Source organism: Gobio gobio (genome assembly GCF_949357685.1).
Source record: "Gobio gobio genome assembly, chromosome: 20".
Taxonomy (NCBI): Eukaryota; Metazoa; Chordata; class Actinopteri; order Cypriniformes; family Gobionidae; genus Gobio; species Gobio gobio.
In genome coordinates this window covers 28415521-28432537 of record NC_137113.1, presented here as the reverse complement: position 1 = coordinate 28432537, position 17017 = coordinate 28415521, and the positions used below count along the sequence as shown (strand labels likewise).

General features: G+C 42.9%; 1 protein-coding gene across 1 annotated transcript in view; it reads left to right on the top strand.

The window, feature by feature from the left end:
- The window catches only part of lrp2b (low density lipoprotein receptor-related protein 2b), a gene marked incomplete at both ends in the record, with an annotated part of 71441 nt that overhangs the window by 9962 nt on the left and 44462 nt on the right, over positions 1-17017 (top strand). Inside the window, 17 exons of the mRNA XM_079846311.1 lie at positions 1190-1318; positions 6250-6419; positions 6502-6725; positions 6820-7026; positions 11014-11216; positions 11330-11470; positions 11667-11876; positions 12104-12296; positions 12481-12606; positions 12805-12935; positions 13085-13222; positions 13716-13994; positions 14070-14309; positions 14509-14631; positions 15103-15219; positions 16154-16531; positions 16644-16892. Coding sequence (XP_079702437.1) covers positions 1190-1318; positions 6250-6419; positions 6502-6725; positions 6820-7026; positions 11014-11216; positions 11330-11470; positions 11667-11876; positions 12104-12296; positions 12481-12606; positions 12805-12935; positions 13085-13222; positions 13716-13994; positions 14070-14309; positions 14509-14631; positions 15103-15219; positions 16154-16531; positions 16644-16892 — 3258 coding nt within the window. The remainder of the gene's footprint in view (positions 1-1189; positions 1319-6249; positions 6420-6501; positions 6726-6819; positions 7027-11013; positions 11217-11329; positions 11471-11666; positions 11877-12103; positions 12297-12480; positions 12607-12804; positions 12936-13084; positions 13223-13715; positions 13995-14069; positions 14310-14508; positions 14632-15102; positions 15220-16153; positions 16532-16643; positions 16893-17017) is intronic.

Here is a 17017-nt window from a genome sequence, read left to right as displayed (position 1 = left end):
AGTGAAGTTGCAGCCCTCAACTGATGTTGATGTTGACATGTTGTGTCATGCCTGAAGCGCCACCCTCCACCTATCTACCAATCACGAAGTCAGTAGTGTTTCTGCATTCGGGTTGCCAGCTCTGCTCTAGTTACCACAGCTGCAGCTACAAACTTTTTGGATAAACAATGTCTAACTTTACGAAACCTAAACGGCCTCGTTATGAATCAGAAAAACGTCGTGACAGTGTCCGAGATAAAACAAGGATTTGTATAAGAGATGCCTTTGAAAGATGGAGACGGCTGAAAACTGAGAATAATTTGAAGACTGATGCCAACGTTGCTAATTTTCTCCTAGACAGCCAGGTAAGGTTAATCTATGTTTGGCTAACTTGTACTTAATGTAAATGGACATTTCAAATATTCATGACAGTCGAACAAAGTTATGCATGTTCGTGCAAAGTAACGTTAGGTTAGCGCAGATGGAGGAGGTGGGTCATTGAATTGAAAAGGTAACGTTAAGGAATTGTTTGGTAAATAAAAACAGCGAGTTGTCATTGCTAACATTAGTAGCCTAATGCATTATCAGAGTCCGTTTCTCTGTCATTATGCTGGGACGCTGAGGAAAACAACATTAGCACGCCTATTATGGCAATGTGAAAACGTATTTGAGACAGTAGCCTAACGTTACCTCGGTAAAAATTATTCCTCATTCGTTCTTTGCATATATATTGGACAAAACATGCTGCAAGTTGACCTGTATGACCATTGCTAATGTTATTTAGCTTTGCTGTAATTTTACTATAGTATTTTTTCATGTGGGAATGTACTGTCACATATGAGCGTTCATATTTATGATTATATTTGGCTAATCGCCATTAGTAAATTTTTGCGATTCATAATTACTTCACAAAACATCGCTCTTGAAGCATAAACATAATTAACAGAAAGAAAAAAAACTTACTGTGTACGACACGTCCCTTGCCATTGAAAGCTCCTTGTAGCAGCCTACCTTCCTGCTGGATCCTGCAGCCTAGCTGGCAACCTTGAGTCAGGGGGAGGGGGAGAGGGGATACACCGCTCTACAGTAATTTGAAAGTGATTGCAGTACCAGTTTTGGCCACAGTCCTACATACAGCTCCTTTAACTTAATAGATATGGACAAAAGAAACGAGTCACGTCATTGACCCATGTATGTGGTTTATCCTCAGACTATGATGACTGTAAAATTTGGGGTATCTGTGATCATTTCTGTGAGGATCGCCCAGGCACACATCATTGCAGTTGTGCTGATGGATACTTCCTGGAGCAGGGTCATGTCTGCAAGGCCAATATTTCAGGTGAGTGGAAAATAAAACTGAAAATGCTTTTAACGTGCTTAAATTTGTCATACGTAATGGTTAATCAGTGGTATTTCTAAATTGAATTCTAATGTATTTTAGTGCCTCAAACTATCCCAGCAGGCACCGGACATCAATATGACGTCAGATTGAAGTTGGACCCCAACGTCGGACAGACGTTGCATTTTGGTTGAAAATGAAAATCGGGTTGACTTCAGAACACAACATCAGATTGACGTTGGGTTCTGACGTCAACCGATTTTAATTTTCAACCAAATTGCAACGTCCGTCTAACGTTGGATGCTGACGTCAATCTGACGTTGGGTTCTGACGTCAACGCGATTTTCATTGTCAACCAAATTGCAACGTCCGTCTAACGCTGGATGTTTACGTCAATCTGACGTTGGGTTCTGACTAGAGCTGCAACTAACGAATATTTTTTCTGTCGACTAATCTAACGATTATTTTTTCGATTAGTCGACTAATCTAACGATTATTTTTCCAGACTAATCTTATTATTCTTTTTTACTGATTATTGTATTTCAAAGAGGGTAGTGAATTTGTATATTATTTTAACATGAAATCAATGAATGATGACAATATTAATTGTATTTCAGGAAGGGTAGTGTACATAGTATGCCATTTTATAAAGAAATATATGAACACAAGAAGCTTTTTAAACATAATATATAATGATACTATTCATCATAAAATGTATACAGAGTAGGCCTAATTAGGAAAAGTTGTTTACTATAATAGTTGAGTATGATTTACTTATTGATTTTTGTCAATAGTAAACGAAAATGCACTTGTATTTATCTGCAAAAGGTTCACATACAGGAGCTTTCAGCAGTGTTAATGTATAACTAGTCGTCTATTTTGAAGGTGCATAAACAACGACTAAAGCTGCCAGAAGTTTTTGCCCAAACTTCAAAGACACATTTAAATGATTAAAGCTAGAGGCATATCTTAACTTTAATGTTACTTTAATCATGTAAACTATACCTATATACAGCAAGTTATTATGCATATGTGTTTGGGACAGAGCGGAACCAGGTCGCATTTACAGCAGATATATGCAGCCCATAATAAATAAAAGCACGAGACGTACTGGGGTTGGAGAAGAACCCAGGAAAATGTGACCGTCTGTTGCAATACACGCGCCACGGTTCAGCTGCGCGAGAGAACACTGGCAGCAGGGTTGCCAGGTTTTACACAACAAAACCCACCCATTCGTTACTCAAAACTAGCCCAAAACAAGCTCAATCACGTTTCGGGGAGGTTCTTAGGTAAACATCGCGTTCGGGGGGGTTAAATATGTGTGTTTTTTTTGCTTCAACCCGTGGACATGAGACACAGCCCACGGCAACAGTGTAGAAGTAGCCCAATTCCGCGGAAAAAAGCGGACTTGGCAACACTGACTGCAGTGTGAAAGCTCCCGCTCTCCACGCGCACAGCTTCTGCTCTGCCACCGCGTGCAGTGTGAAACCGGCGTTACAGAGCGAACAAAGAACAGTTTTATTCGGCTTCTGTTTAAAGTACTCCCACACTTTTGAATGTCGCGGTCTGGCTTTATATGATAAATGATCATTTTCACTATGCCCGGGAGCAGAAGCTGCCATTATTCTAGATCTTCTGTTCCATTCTAGAACGTAAATATTGTGCCGCCGACGCGTCGACACATTTCACGCACGTCGACGTATTTTCGTAGTCGACGTCATCGACGACGTCGACGCGTCGTTGCAGCCCTAGTTCTGACGTCAACCCGATTTTCATTTTCAACCAAATTGCAATGCCTGTCCAACGTTGGATGTTGACATCAGTCTGACGTTGGGTTCTGACGTCAATCTGACGTTGGGTTCTGACGTCATCCCGATTTTCATTTTCAACCAAATTGCAACGTCCGTCCAACATTGGATGTTGACATCAGTCTGACGTTGGGTTCTGACGTCAATCTGACGTTGGGTTCTGACGTCAACTCGATTTTCATTTTCAACCAAAATGCAACGTCCGTCCAACGTTGGAGGTTGACGTCAATCTGACATTGGGTTCTAAACTCAACACCAGATTGATATCAACCTCCAATGTTGGACAGACGTTGCATTACATTCATATTGAAACTGACCATTATCTCATTTGTCATCAGCCTGTGGATATAAAAAGAAAAGGATTTAAATGTCCAAATAATTAATAATACCTAACACATTATGAACCGGTTGTCATAGTTTTTGTCAGGTTCGTCATATCTAATGAAGATATCACACTGGTTCTACTCTGGTGCTAGATGAAAGGTCATGGGTCACCCAGATTGCCAGGTTTTTATCTTCTGGCAACACAAGTGATAACATGCAATTCCAAAATCTAAAACCTAAAAATCTCTAAACATTTACTTAGGTCTGTTGTGAATATGTACACAAAAAAGAGAAGAAACAACAAACTACTGACTGAGCAATTATAAGATGGAACCAAAAGCAATGGTTTAGGATATTTCACACTTTGAATTCAGTGATATCACCAGTGTGTAATCTTTGTCGTTGCTGCTTCTTCTTCTTCACCTGGGTTAATCAAGAGATGCTGTACTCTTTCAGGAGATGTGTAATAGCGCCCCCTACCGTATAACTGGAAAGTGGAAAATATAGTAGAGATATCAAAAGACAGAACAAAAAAATCACTCACGGCTCTTGACGGAATAACTTTTAATAAGGGTTAATCTATATTTATATGCAGTGATATATAATTTAATGCAGACTATGCAGTAATATTTTACATTTAATTACTATTTGTGTACCTGAAAATCTAGTTTAGACCTATATTAGCTTACATCATTTGTATGTTTGTTCTGCTGTATTGATTTGTGCTGTTGCTCGTAATTTGATTATTTGTTCTTATTTTATTACTGATTGTAATATTAAGGATTACTGATTACAATATTTAAAATATCAGAGAGTCAGAGTCAGAGAGTCAGAGTCAGCTTTATTGTCGATTCTTCACATGTTCCAGACATACAAAGCAATCGAAATTACATTTCCCTCCATCCCACGGTGAAGACAAGACATGTAGTTTAAACTAGACTGGTGTTTAAAAAATAAAATAAAAATTAAAAAATTAAAAAACTAAGAAAGACATATCACTATATATATAGGCATCAATAAATAGACATTTAAATTAAAATTAAGTAAGTGGCATGTAGTGCAAAGACAGTTTGGTCATTGTTAACATCAGAAGTGTGCAAATGTCATGGTAGTGCAAAGATAGTTCAGTCATAGCAGAATAAAAAGTGTGCAAGTGACATGATAGTGCAGGGACAGGGGGGGGGGGGGGGGGGGTCATCTTCTTGACGGCCTGGTGACTGAGGGGAGAGAGTTCAGCATCCTAACAGCCTGGTGGATGAAGCTGTTGCTGAGTCTGGTGGTGCGGGAGTGGAGGCTCCTGTGCCTCTTCCCAGATGGCAGGAGGCTGAACAGATTGTGAGTTGGATGACTTGTATCGCTCACAATTGTGGTCGCTTTGCAGATGAGGCGGGTGGAGTATATGTCTTTCAGGGAGGGGAGTGGGGCACCAATGATCTTTCCGGCTGTGTTAACTATGCGCTGAAGAGCTTTCCTGTTGTATTCAGTGCAGCTCCCGCCCCACACAGTGATGCAGCTAAAATATACATTAGTTAGGCAAGTAGTTTTTGGAGTCATAACCTTATTTATTAAGGTTACATGGATCAAAAACAACAAAAAAATTACTGGGCTTATTTTATTTTATTTATTACTTTTTTTGTAGTGGGGAGAGTGAAAATTTTGGCAGGGCAAGTAGAAAAAAATCCTTACATAAAAATGAGTCCTTATATAAAAAAATAAATAAAATAAAAAACAACGGACGCGTGAGCTCCATGTAGAATGGAAAAGGTGACAATACTAAACAGACAAAATTAGGATTTTTTTTTTTAAAAACAACAAAATCCGGAGAAACAACTCAAGCAAAGCCTCCTTGGTTGTGTTGTAAATAGTTGTGTGATGAATAAATGTTGTTTTATATTTATTTACCAAATGTGCACTCTTGTCATTTCAGCTCACTGTAGAAATGCACCAATACAAACATCCGCCTACTGCGTGCCGTGTCTGACAACACCACGTATCCGTAACATGCCCGCTCCGCGACACTAGTAGTTTCGGGAGGTCTACCACCCCCCTGAAAGGGGAAACACTGATTTGAGACAAATGTGTTAAAACCAACAAAATATCAGCATCTAATGATGTTAGAGTTTCCTGTTTCATGTTAGAGTTTCACAACCTAAAACTAATAAAATATCAACGTCTAATGATGTTAGAGTTTCCTGTTTCATGTTAGAGTTTCACAACCTAAAATTAATAAAATATCAACGTCTAATGATGTTAGAATCTGACGTCAATATGATGTTGGCTTGAGACGTTGGCTCAACGTTAGATTTTGGTTATTTAATACCGCAACCTAAAACCAACAAAGGATCAATGTCTAATGATGTTAGAATCTGACGTCAATATGATGTTGGCTTGATACGTTGGCTCAACGTTAGATTTTGGTTAGTTAATACCACAACCTAAAACCAACAAAGGATCAATGTCTAATGATGTTAGAATCTGACGTCAATATGATGTTGGCTTGAGACGTTGGCTCGATGTTAAATTTTGGTTACTTTACAACACAACCTAAAAACAACTAAATATCAACATCAGCTGACGTTGGTATTGGACGTCAAATTAACGTTGGCATTAGATGTTGAGCTGACGTTGAATTTTGGTCACCTGACGTCACAACCAAAATGTAACCAAATATCAACATCTTATGACGTTGTGTGCCTGCTGGGTATTGTTTGACTTTTTAGGTTGTGCATAGCATTTTTTTATTTTATCTACATTTTCAATAGTACATTGTAACATCTCTTGTCTTACTGGTCCTCACAGGGGGTTTACCACAGCTGATCTTCACAGATGGTCGTGATATCAAGATGGCAGATATACATGGGCGGTTTGTCAGACTTCTGGTCCAATCAGATGGTAAAGGTTACGCTGTGGGTGTTGGATACAACTGGCACACTCAAAGGATCTTCTGGACAGATACCAATTCTCAAAAGGTGTTTCATGGTTTATAGTTTAAAATTACAATGTTAATATGACTACAGTTATGTTCACAAAAAACAACAACCTTTTTTTCAGGTTTACTCCATAAATTTTGATGGTAGCGATAAGACGGAGGTGCTGTCTGAAGCAGTGCACAATGCCCAGAATGTGGCTGTGGACTGGATCAACTTCAAGCTTTACCTTGTTGAGGAACGTGTGGAGAGAATTGAAGCATGTGATTATGATGGGGGAAATCGTGTCACGCTGATCGCAGAAAACTTGGTGACCCCTCACGGGCTTGCTCTGGACCCAACTGTAGGGTAAGTTATGTGTGTGTATGTGATTCAGTGTGTTGTAAAGGAAACTTTAACTTGTCTACCTTTTTGCCTGATTGCTCTATCCTGTCTCCTACAGATACATGTTCTTCACAGACTCTGGATATAACACTGATAATGTAAAATTGGAGCGGGCCTTTATGGATGGTAGTAACCGGTTTGAGTTGGTTAAGACCAGACTGGGTTCCCCTACTGGAATCACCTTGGATTTGGTTACCAAGAGAGTTTACTGGACAGACAGCCATTTTAACCTGGTAGAGACCGTCACATATAGTGGCTTGGACAGGTATTATACTCCGCAAATCGCTATTTTAAACCTTTTAGGAACATGTAAATGAGTGGCTCCTCAGGGGGCCAGATCTCATTAGGAGGCCTTAGCAAATAGCCAAGGGGGTCATTTTATTGCATCCCCTCAAAAATAGTTTTATATTTATAAAACACACAAATTCTATTCTAATTAATTTCATCCTACATCAAAAGTGGAGAACAAATTTAAATTTATACAGACAAAAACTGATGTGAAGATGTTCTTATGCGTATGCCTACTGAAGACCATGTGTACAAACGTTTTGTGGTCATATAACAGTAATTCAAATAATCCAACATTGTTTATTAAAATGTAAAGATAAATAGACAATCAGGTTAGTTAAATATAAGATGGATATATTTAAACATGATGATGAGTGGCATACTTAAAGAGATAGAGATATTTGTGGCCATTCTATAGGTGAAGTTGATGCACTTGTTCACATTGCGTTTGAATTTAAAATGAACTGCGATTTATAAAGTGGGATGCATTTAGGAAAAAATGTTGTGCTTATGGACAGTTTATCAATCGTTCATAATATCATTAGTTTTTGTAGTCAAAAAGGCTGAGAATGTCTCGGGTTATGACTATAACCATTGTCCCCTGAGAAAGGGAACGAGAACTGCGTCTAAGACACTTTGGGATAGGCCCTCTAGCGTAGCGCGTCTGAAGCATGAATGAAATCAGTCACCGGTCCTGATTGGCACCAGAAAGGAGGGCCTCACGCCTATGGGTGAAGGCAAACCACGCACCCGATAAGCCATGGCTATAGCCTGGACAATCCAATTACTGATTGTCTGCTTAGAAGCAGGCAGCCCTCTCTTGGATGAGCCAAAACACACCAACAACTGATCTCCTCCACTGAACAGACTTCTCCAGATAGATCCTCAATGCCCTGACCGAGCAGAGCTGGTGAAGTCTGGCTTCCTCTGCCATCACGTGAGGCAGAGGACGGAAAGACTGAAGGACCACTGACCGCATCCCACTGGATGGCACCTTTGGCACATAGCCCGGCCTGGGATATAAGATGGCTTTCACCCCGCCAGGGGCAAACTCCAGGCAAGTTGGCGAGACCGCCAAGGCCTGAAGATCCCCCACTCTCCTCAGAGAAGTGATGGCGAGCAGAAAGGCCACCTTAAGGGTCAGGTCCTTTGCTCAGCCGACTCCAGCGGCTCGAAGGGGGCCTCAACCAGCCCTTCGAGCACCACCGCCAGGTCCCAGGCTGGGGCCCTGGAACGAGCCGCAGGCCTCATCCTCCTAGCCCCACGGAGGAACCGTACAACCAGATGATGTCTACCCAGAGGCCCATCATCTACTGGTGAGTGGAAAGCCCCAATGGCAGCCACATACACCTTAAGAGTGGACGGGGTTAGACCGACGGAGAAACGATCCTGGAGGAACTCCAGCACTGCCGCAACAGGGCAGTTAACCGGGTTCAACTCCCGTTCTCTACACCAGGTGAAAAAAAGATTCCACTTCAGGCTGTACAACTTCCTCGTGGAAGATACCCTGGAGCTGAGTAAGGTCTCGACGACACCGGCTGACAGGCCCTCCTTTAGGTACCGAGCCCCCTCAGGGGCCAGACCCAAAGGTTCCACAGCTTCGGCCGGGGGTAAAAGATTGAGCCCCCTGCTTGAGACAACAGATCCCTCCTCAGAGGGACCTGCCATGGAAGGCCATCTAGAAGAGCCATGATGTCGGAGAACTATACTCGGGTCGGCCACCGGGGTGCTACTAAGAGAAGGCTGATGCCCTCCCGGCGAACCCGCTCCAGAACACCCGGGAGCAGAGTGATCGGGGGAAATGCGTAGCCTCGGCCACGTCTGAGTCATGGCATCCAACCCAAGTGGGGCTGGATGCCTGAGGGAGAACCACAGAGGACAGTGGGACGTCTCTTGAGACGCAAACAGATCCACTTCCACTGGGCCAAACCTCTCGCAAATGGCCTCCACCACCTCGGGGTGGAGTCGCCACTCCCTGGGCCTCAGCCCCTGCCTCGACAGGACATCTGCTCCCTGGTTCTGGTCCCCTGGGACGTACATCGCCCTGAGGGACGACAGTTTCCCCTGGGACCTGGATCTGATGGGCCAACTTGCACAGAGGGCACGACCTCAGACCCCTCTGGTGGTTCAGATACGATATTACAGACATATTGTCAGATCGTATCAGGACATGGACGACCTCGGTCGTCCGCCCCCAGGGGGGCCAGCTCTGAGCGGTCTGGCCGTAGCTGAGACCGCTTGCCAGAACCCTTCTTCACCTGAAGGACGGCCCTCAGGTCGCCCTTCGGCTCAGAAGCCGTCTGACGAGAGGGCTGCCTCTGTTGCCAAGCTCCCTCGGGAGGGGCGCGGGAGGCGACACTCTCTTTCTGCGCCTGCTGATAGGCAGCGCTAGTGGATGGCCGAGGCTGGCCACTCGAGGCTGCTTTATCAGAGGCGCCCGCGCGGCGAGGGAGGTACTGCCGAAAGGCCACAGACTGTTTCTTAACCTCCTGGAATCTCTGGACGAGACCCTCAGGAACCACCGGGGAATCCATGAGAAAGGATTTCTCCTTCTCCTTCATCCCCAACAGGTTAAGCCACAGGTGTCTCTCCACGCACACCAGCCCCGCTATGGAGCGGCCGATGGCACGGGCCGTCTCTTTGGAGATGCGGAGAGACAGATCGGTAGCCTTGCGGAGCTCAGTGATGTCATCAGGGGACAGCCCCTCTCCCTCATCGAGCTCTTTTAACAGCTCCGCCTGATAGGCCTGCAGGACTGCCATGGTGTGCAGGCAACTACCAGCGTGGCCAGCTGCCACATAAGCTGCCCACCAGGGACGAGGTGTCCCTGCATGGGCAAGACCGGAGCTTTGAGAGAAGATGCCGCCTCGGGAGACAGATAGCTCGCTAGTGCCTTCTCGACGCGAGGCATCTTCCCATAGCCTTGCTCAGCCGTGCCCACAACACAGCCGAAATCCAAAACAGGTGGATTCGACAGGCACGCTGAATAAGGCTTTCCCAAGATTTACACAACTCATTGTGTAAATCCGGGAAAAACGGCAAGCCCCGGCGTGAAGGCTGAGCCCGTTTAGTGAAAAAGCGTCCATCCAGCTTATTTGGTGGCCGGATTTCCACTCTTTCCTGTGGCCATTCCAGATTTAATCTGGCCACAGCATGGGACAAAACCTCCACAAGCTCTTCCTGAGCGGGGGAATGAAGAGGTGAATCCACCTGCATTCCGCCTGCCTCAGCACTGAGCCCATCTGAATCCTCAGAATCAGAGAGCTGCAGCACTGGATCATCCACCTCACGGGAAGAAGCCGCTTCACGGGCTTCCACACAAGGTGGGAGAGCTTCTGAATCTTCTGAAGAGGAGTGGGAGGATGCCTCAGCATGCCCAGCTCCCCTTGAAAGACCTCAGCGACCGCGGGACCAGAACCGTGGGGCTCGCGAGCATGGCCAGCCTCATCAAACACGGCCCGCCGCGAGCACAGTACTCTAAGCGGCAGCTTTTCACACTCGCTGCAGGCAGCCCCCTCGAGAGCATGCTGCACGCCTAGACACTGCACACACAGCATGTGTGTGTCCGAGCTCGTAAGAAAACGCGGGCACGGATGCACACACCTTTTGAACTGCTTGCTAGCCATGCTTTCTTTTTCTTTTGTGAGAGACAAACAACATCAAATAGACAAACAATATTCAGACAAAGAGCGCCTCACTGAAGAGCAAAAAGGCTACCATTACTATGGGCTGGCGTGCATTTGTAGCTTCCGGGCTTGCCGTCACACGCTACGTCATGACACAGCACCAATCAGAATCGGTGACTGATTTCATTCATGCTTCAGACACGCTACGCTAGAGGGCGTATCCCAAAGTGTCTTAGACGCAGTTCGAGTTCCCACGAAAGGGAACCACAGATATAGTGCATTCATAAGAAAACTGATTGCTAAATTTATTTATTTTTTGTGCTCAAATGTGTCACTAGGAAAACAGTGCTGAATGGAGGTCATCTGGTCCCCCATCCGTTTGGGATTTCGGTATTCGAGAACCATGCCTTTTTCACGGACTGGGTCAAGATGGGTGTGATTCGGACCAACCGCTTCAATGGCAGTGACCCGACTTTTCTCTACCGCTCTACTAACAGGCCTGGACAAATTGTGGTTTCCCATCCAGCTCTTCAGCCCTTCGGTGAGACAAAGTTGAATGTTTATAATACAAATTATAAAGTACTCACAAAATAAAAAGGCCAACACTTTGCACCTCTAAGTATATATCATAATTGTCCTTTTTTCTGACTGCAGTGATAAACCCATGTGGCAGACACAATGGCGGGTGTCAGCAAATCTGCCTTCTGAGTCACCGCACTGACAACGACGGACTGGGATACCGCTGCAAGTGTCGCCTAGGATACGACCTCCAGGATGACCGCCAAACTTGCTTTAGTGAGTGACAGACAGAGCCTGCCTGGCAAATCATGAACCTCACTGTTTGTTTTTTGTTGTTGAATTAGTTGGGGATATACATGGGATACTGCCATAGGAAAGTGTATTTTAACATTGAAAAAATTACAGTGTTTACAGGATTTATTTTCATTAACTGCATGAAATCCTCTGAAACAAACATGTCTGTCTCTTTCAGAGATTAAAGATTATTTACTGGTGGCTAATGCACAAGCGGTCAGGGGGATTCCTCTAAACGTGTCTTCTCAGGAGGATGTCACCTTGCCGCTCGCTGGCATGGCCGAAACCTTCTCTGGTTCTGGAGTGGAGTATGATGGGTCAGTGGAGACTGTGTTCTACAATGACAGAATGCGGCAGCTCATTTACAAATCACCCATCAATGGCACCAGTGAGTCATTGGAAAACACACAGCTTTTTTTTTTTTGTACTAAACTGTTCAGTGGTTTTCAAACTTTTCCGGCCAAGTACCATCTTTGATTTTAATTACTTTTTATATGAATTTTAAATATTCATATAAAATAAAATCAATTACAAATATTCATAAAATGAAATTTAATTAATTTAATTAAAATGTTTGATAAAATATAAATTCATTATTTTGTTGTTATATCTCAGGTCATGAGATCCTGACAGGTTACAGAGTGGGCTCCGTGGAGTCAATGGCATATGACTGGACCTCTAAGATCCTCTTCTGGACATCCAGCACCTATCGCACCATCTCAGCTTTTAAAGTAACAGATGGATCAAGACGGGACATTGTTAAAAACTTGAATTACCCCCGGGGGATTGCTGTGCACCCCAGTGCAGGGTATGAGACGTCATGGGAAAGAATACATCATTCAGAATACAATTTTGTGCTAAATATAACATCTGTATAATGTAGTGTAAATACAGAATAACTTAATTACACATGTTTTTGATTTTTTTTGTGTATGTTTTTTTATATACATTTTTACGGAACTTATTAGAGTGCTCTATTTTGTGATTTTTAGATACCTTTTCTGGTCTGATTGGTACCGTCCAGCTGTGATCACCAGGGCGTACACAGATGGAAGCAATGCTGTTCCGCTAATTAACACAACTCTTGGCTGGCCTAATGGACTTGCTGTGGACTACCTGTAAGGAAGTCCTCTTAAAATCAATAGTTTCCAGTACCTACAGTACCATTTGATTTCTGAAATAGTTTGTGAATGAGATGGGTTTATTCACTTTCCATTAATATTTCATCCTGACACAAAGATCAGTTTGGACAATTAAAATATAGGGCTAAAGGCTGTGGATTGTGTCTTGGAAAGATTTTTTTATGTGCTCCACAGGATGGATAGGCTGTATTGGGTTGATGCGCAGCTGGACCGGATTGAGCATGTGAGCATTGATGGGTTTGACCGACAGGCCTTCTCCAGCATTGGACAAATCACTCACCCTTTCTCGCTTACGATACACACAGGTTGTCACTTCTGTGTTTCTTCATTCATCTCACAGCCACATTATGATGTTGATGTTGAGATTATTATAACTACTGTTATGCTGCAATTGAATATATTTTTTAGATTTGTTCCACTTGTCACTGACTGATCTGTCTCCACCATTTTTTAGATCATTTGTTTGTGTCAGACTGGAGGACGAATTCTGTTTTCCGGATGAGGAAGAGGGATGGTGGGGAAAATATTATCCTCCGAAAGGGCATCTCCGGCATAATGAATGTTAAAGCCTATTCAGCTGATATCCAGGACTGTGAGTGACACAGATAAGCTCTTGCTCACTAAACTGCTGTCTGTTTATGCAATTCACTGGGATTTCATCAATTTTTCTGCACTATTTAGACTATTTTCGACATGATGATGACTGATTTTGGGTCAATGAAAAATAAGAGCAAACATGAATTGGGTTGATGCACAGTATACTACTGCGTACACTACTTTAATATACTAATACAAATAATAATAATAATAATGTATTTTGTTTCCAGAATGTCATTCTTTTAATCAAGCATTTTTTCTTCATTATGATGTCCAGCCACCCTGACATTTTTTACTTTATTCACCCCAAAACATTACATTAATTTGAATTCAGAAATTAAATGCATGCTCATCATAGAACAGGTGTATACATGTTTTTGCATTTTTTTAAATAAATAAATAGATTGGACAAAAAATGATCCATGTACTTGTTTGTCATATACAAAGTAAGTGATAATCAAGTACTGTAATCTCATTGCTGTGTACAGTATTCAAAAGCAGATGCAATCTGATTCAAAACGGCCGCTGCAGCCACTTCTGTTTCCCTACGCCTGCGTCCAACCGTGTGTGCGGATGTCCCTACGGCATGAAGCTGCAGGAAAACCAGAGAGACTGTGTGAAGGATGACTCTGAGCCCCCACCAGATGATAACTGTGGAGACTATGCTTTTCCCTGTGACGGGGGCCGATGCGTGCCAAATTCTTACCGCTGTGACGGTGTGAACGACTGCGTCGACAAAACAGATGAAGCCAACTGCACAGATCCAGGTGTGTAGATGTGAGTGTGCTTGAGCACCACCTATAGACATCTCTATGAACATCTAATTTCACGTTTTTAATCAGGTACAACCTGCTCTCCATATGCCTTCACCTGTGGGAACAAGCACTGCATCCCTGCTAGATGGCGCTGTGATGGACATGATGACTGTGGTGATGGGACCGACGAGGATAACTGCCCCACACGTGGTCCAACCACCTGCCCTTCCAACCTCTTTGCTTGCACCAATGGAAACTGCATCCCAAAAGCATGGGTGTGCGATGCCTTCAACGACTGTGGCGATGGTTCTGATGAAAGACAGTGCAGTGAGTATTGAAGTTTTTGGAGGAAGATCAGGAAATACTTGAACAGGGGAGGATGTAAGGTCAGTTAATATGCAGAAATGCTTATTGGCAAAGACATTTTGATTAAAGTCCTAGAAGCCCAACCTAGTGTTGCCCATGTACACAAATATGACCAATAACCGTGGCAATAACCAGGTCATTCTCCTCTGTCCTCTTCCAGATTCCACTATCACCACCTGCCAGCCTGGCTTCTTCCTGTGTCCAGATCACCGCTGTATATATAACTCATATGTCTGTGATGGAGACCAGGACTGTTTGGATGGCTCTGATGAGAAGGACTGCGGTAAGACAGTGATTTGATTTGATTTTTAAGGTATCGGTTTACACTCAAAGGGTGCACTTAAAGTCAGCATGAAATGGACAATAGATTTTCTAAAATAATGCTGTAAATGTTATTGTGAACAATTAATCTGTGAGAATGTTTCATTTAAAAAAAAAGTTTTTCACCTTGTAATGTAATGAAAAGTCATAACTAGACCTTCCGTTGAAAAAACTGGTGACGTGTGAAGGATTTCTCCAATCATTTAATCCACTTAAACCCCGCTCCTGCAAGCTTGTACCCTTTTAGAGCAACAACCGTATCTCAAAATCCAATCAATGCATTGAACAAGTCTCCACCCTACATTATTTCTTTGTTGATAATCTGTTACACTCGGATGTACATCACAATACGAAAATAAAAGATCTGTTACTAGTTCTGTTTCATTGTGACTTTACATTAACATGGATGACGAATGTTGTGTGTTTTGGGTAGTGTACTCCTGTGCAACGTATGAGTTTGCATGTGCCAGTGGAGATCAGTGTGTGAGTCAGAGCTACCGTTGTGATGGGGTTTATGACTGCAGGGACCACTCAGATGAGAGCGGCTGTCGTAAGTTAAATGTGTTTAGAAGTCCTCTTTCAGCTTGGTTTTAGGGGATCATGTGACATAAATGTGATAATTTGAAGAATTTTTTTACAGTTAAAGGAACTGTATGTAGGATTGTGGCCAAAACTGGTACTGCAATCACTTTCAAATTACTGTAGAGCGGTGTATCCCCTCTCCCCTCCCTATACGTTTTTTATCCAAAAGGTTTGTAGCTGCAGCTGTGGTAACTAGAGCAGAGCTGGCAACCCGGATGCCGAAACACTACTGACTTCGTGATTGGTAGACAGGTGTAGGGTGGGGCTTCAGGCCAAAACACAACATGTCAACATCAACATCAGTTGAGGGCTGCAACTTCACTTTTAAATGACAATATCCTGGCCGGACAACTGTTGTCAGTGATATAAGTATTTGAAATTAACATGATTTCTTAATGTCTAGTGACATATCAGGGCCATTTTATGATTCATTGAAATACATTTCTTACATACAGTTCCTTTAACTGTGACTCCATGTCTGTGAAAAAAACATTAGATTGATGTTCTTGGAAGTGAATCAGTCTTTACATATTTAATGTTGTTGATATAAGGCTCAACATAACAGGGCTTGCAATTCTTTCATAATTATTTATTGTCATCCTTAGTATTTTAATCTCTATTCATTTTCCACAAGGTGTACAAATTTTACATTATATAAAATAAAATATAATGATATGAAAGATTATATAACATTTCTGAGATATAAAATATATAAAAATAATTAAAAAAGAATGAAAATAATTTATCTAACATATCTAATAGTTTTCATAACAGAAACATGGGATTGTTCCATATACATCATCATCATCTTTATATGGATATAAGCTACTAAATGTGTATCTAGCAATTAGTGTTAATAAAATAATGCTAGTGATGACTAATAGCTGGTCTTTTATGTGCAGCCACACGTGGGCCAGGTCTGTGCCATGACAATGAGTTTCAGTGCCAGGTCGACGGATTTTGCATTCCAAAAATGTGGGAATGTGATGGCCATCCAGACTGTGAGGACGGCTCTGATGAGCACAATGGCTGCCCGCCCCGTACCTGCAATTCTGGACAGTTCCAGTGTGCTAATGGAAATTGTGTGCCTCAGAGCTGGGTTTGTGATGGGGATAATGATTGTAGAGATATGAGCGATGAAACAAACTGTCCCACTCCACCATTCAGTTGCCCATCAGGTCAGTGGTTGTGTCCCACAGACCAGGTGTGCATCACAGAGGCTCAGGTGTGTGATGGCCAAAGAGACTGCCCCAATGGAGCTGACGAGTCTCCCCTCTGCAGTGAGTCCTGCTGATGCTCGATTAAAACAGGTGTTACATGTTGCAAAATGTTGCTGATGAACTGCTCAGACTGTTTTTCTGTCTCTTTCCTTCTCATTATTTGTCTTATTAGATGAAGATGATTGTCTGGTGAATAACGGGGGCTGCAGTCATGGTTGTATTCAGGGTCCATTTGGAGCCCAGTGTACCTGTGACCCAGGATTCCAGCTGCTGAACGACTCAAAGACCTGTGATGACATAAATGAGTGTCTGATCCCTGGATTCTGCAGTCAAACCTGCTTCAATGAGCGTGGCTCCTTCCGATGCTACTGCCAAGACGGCTACCAGCTCGAGCCAGATGGCCGTACATGCAAAGCCATCTGTAAGTAACATCTTGATCATTTACACATCGATGGAACATGATGGAACTAAGACTTTATGAAGTACAACATGTTGCTAAATTGAATTTCCAGTCAAATGGCCAAGAACTCAATGGTTTTTAAGGCT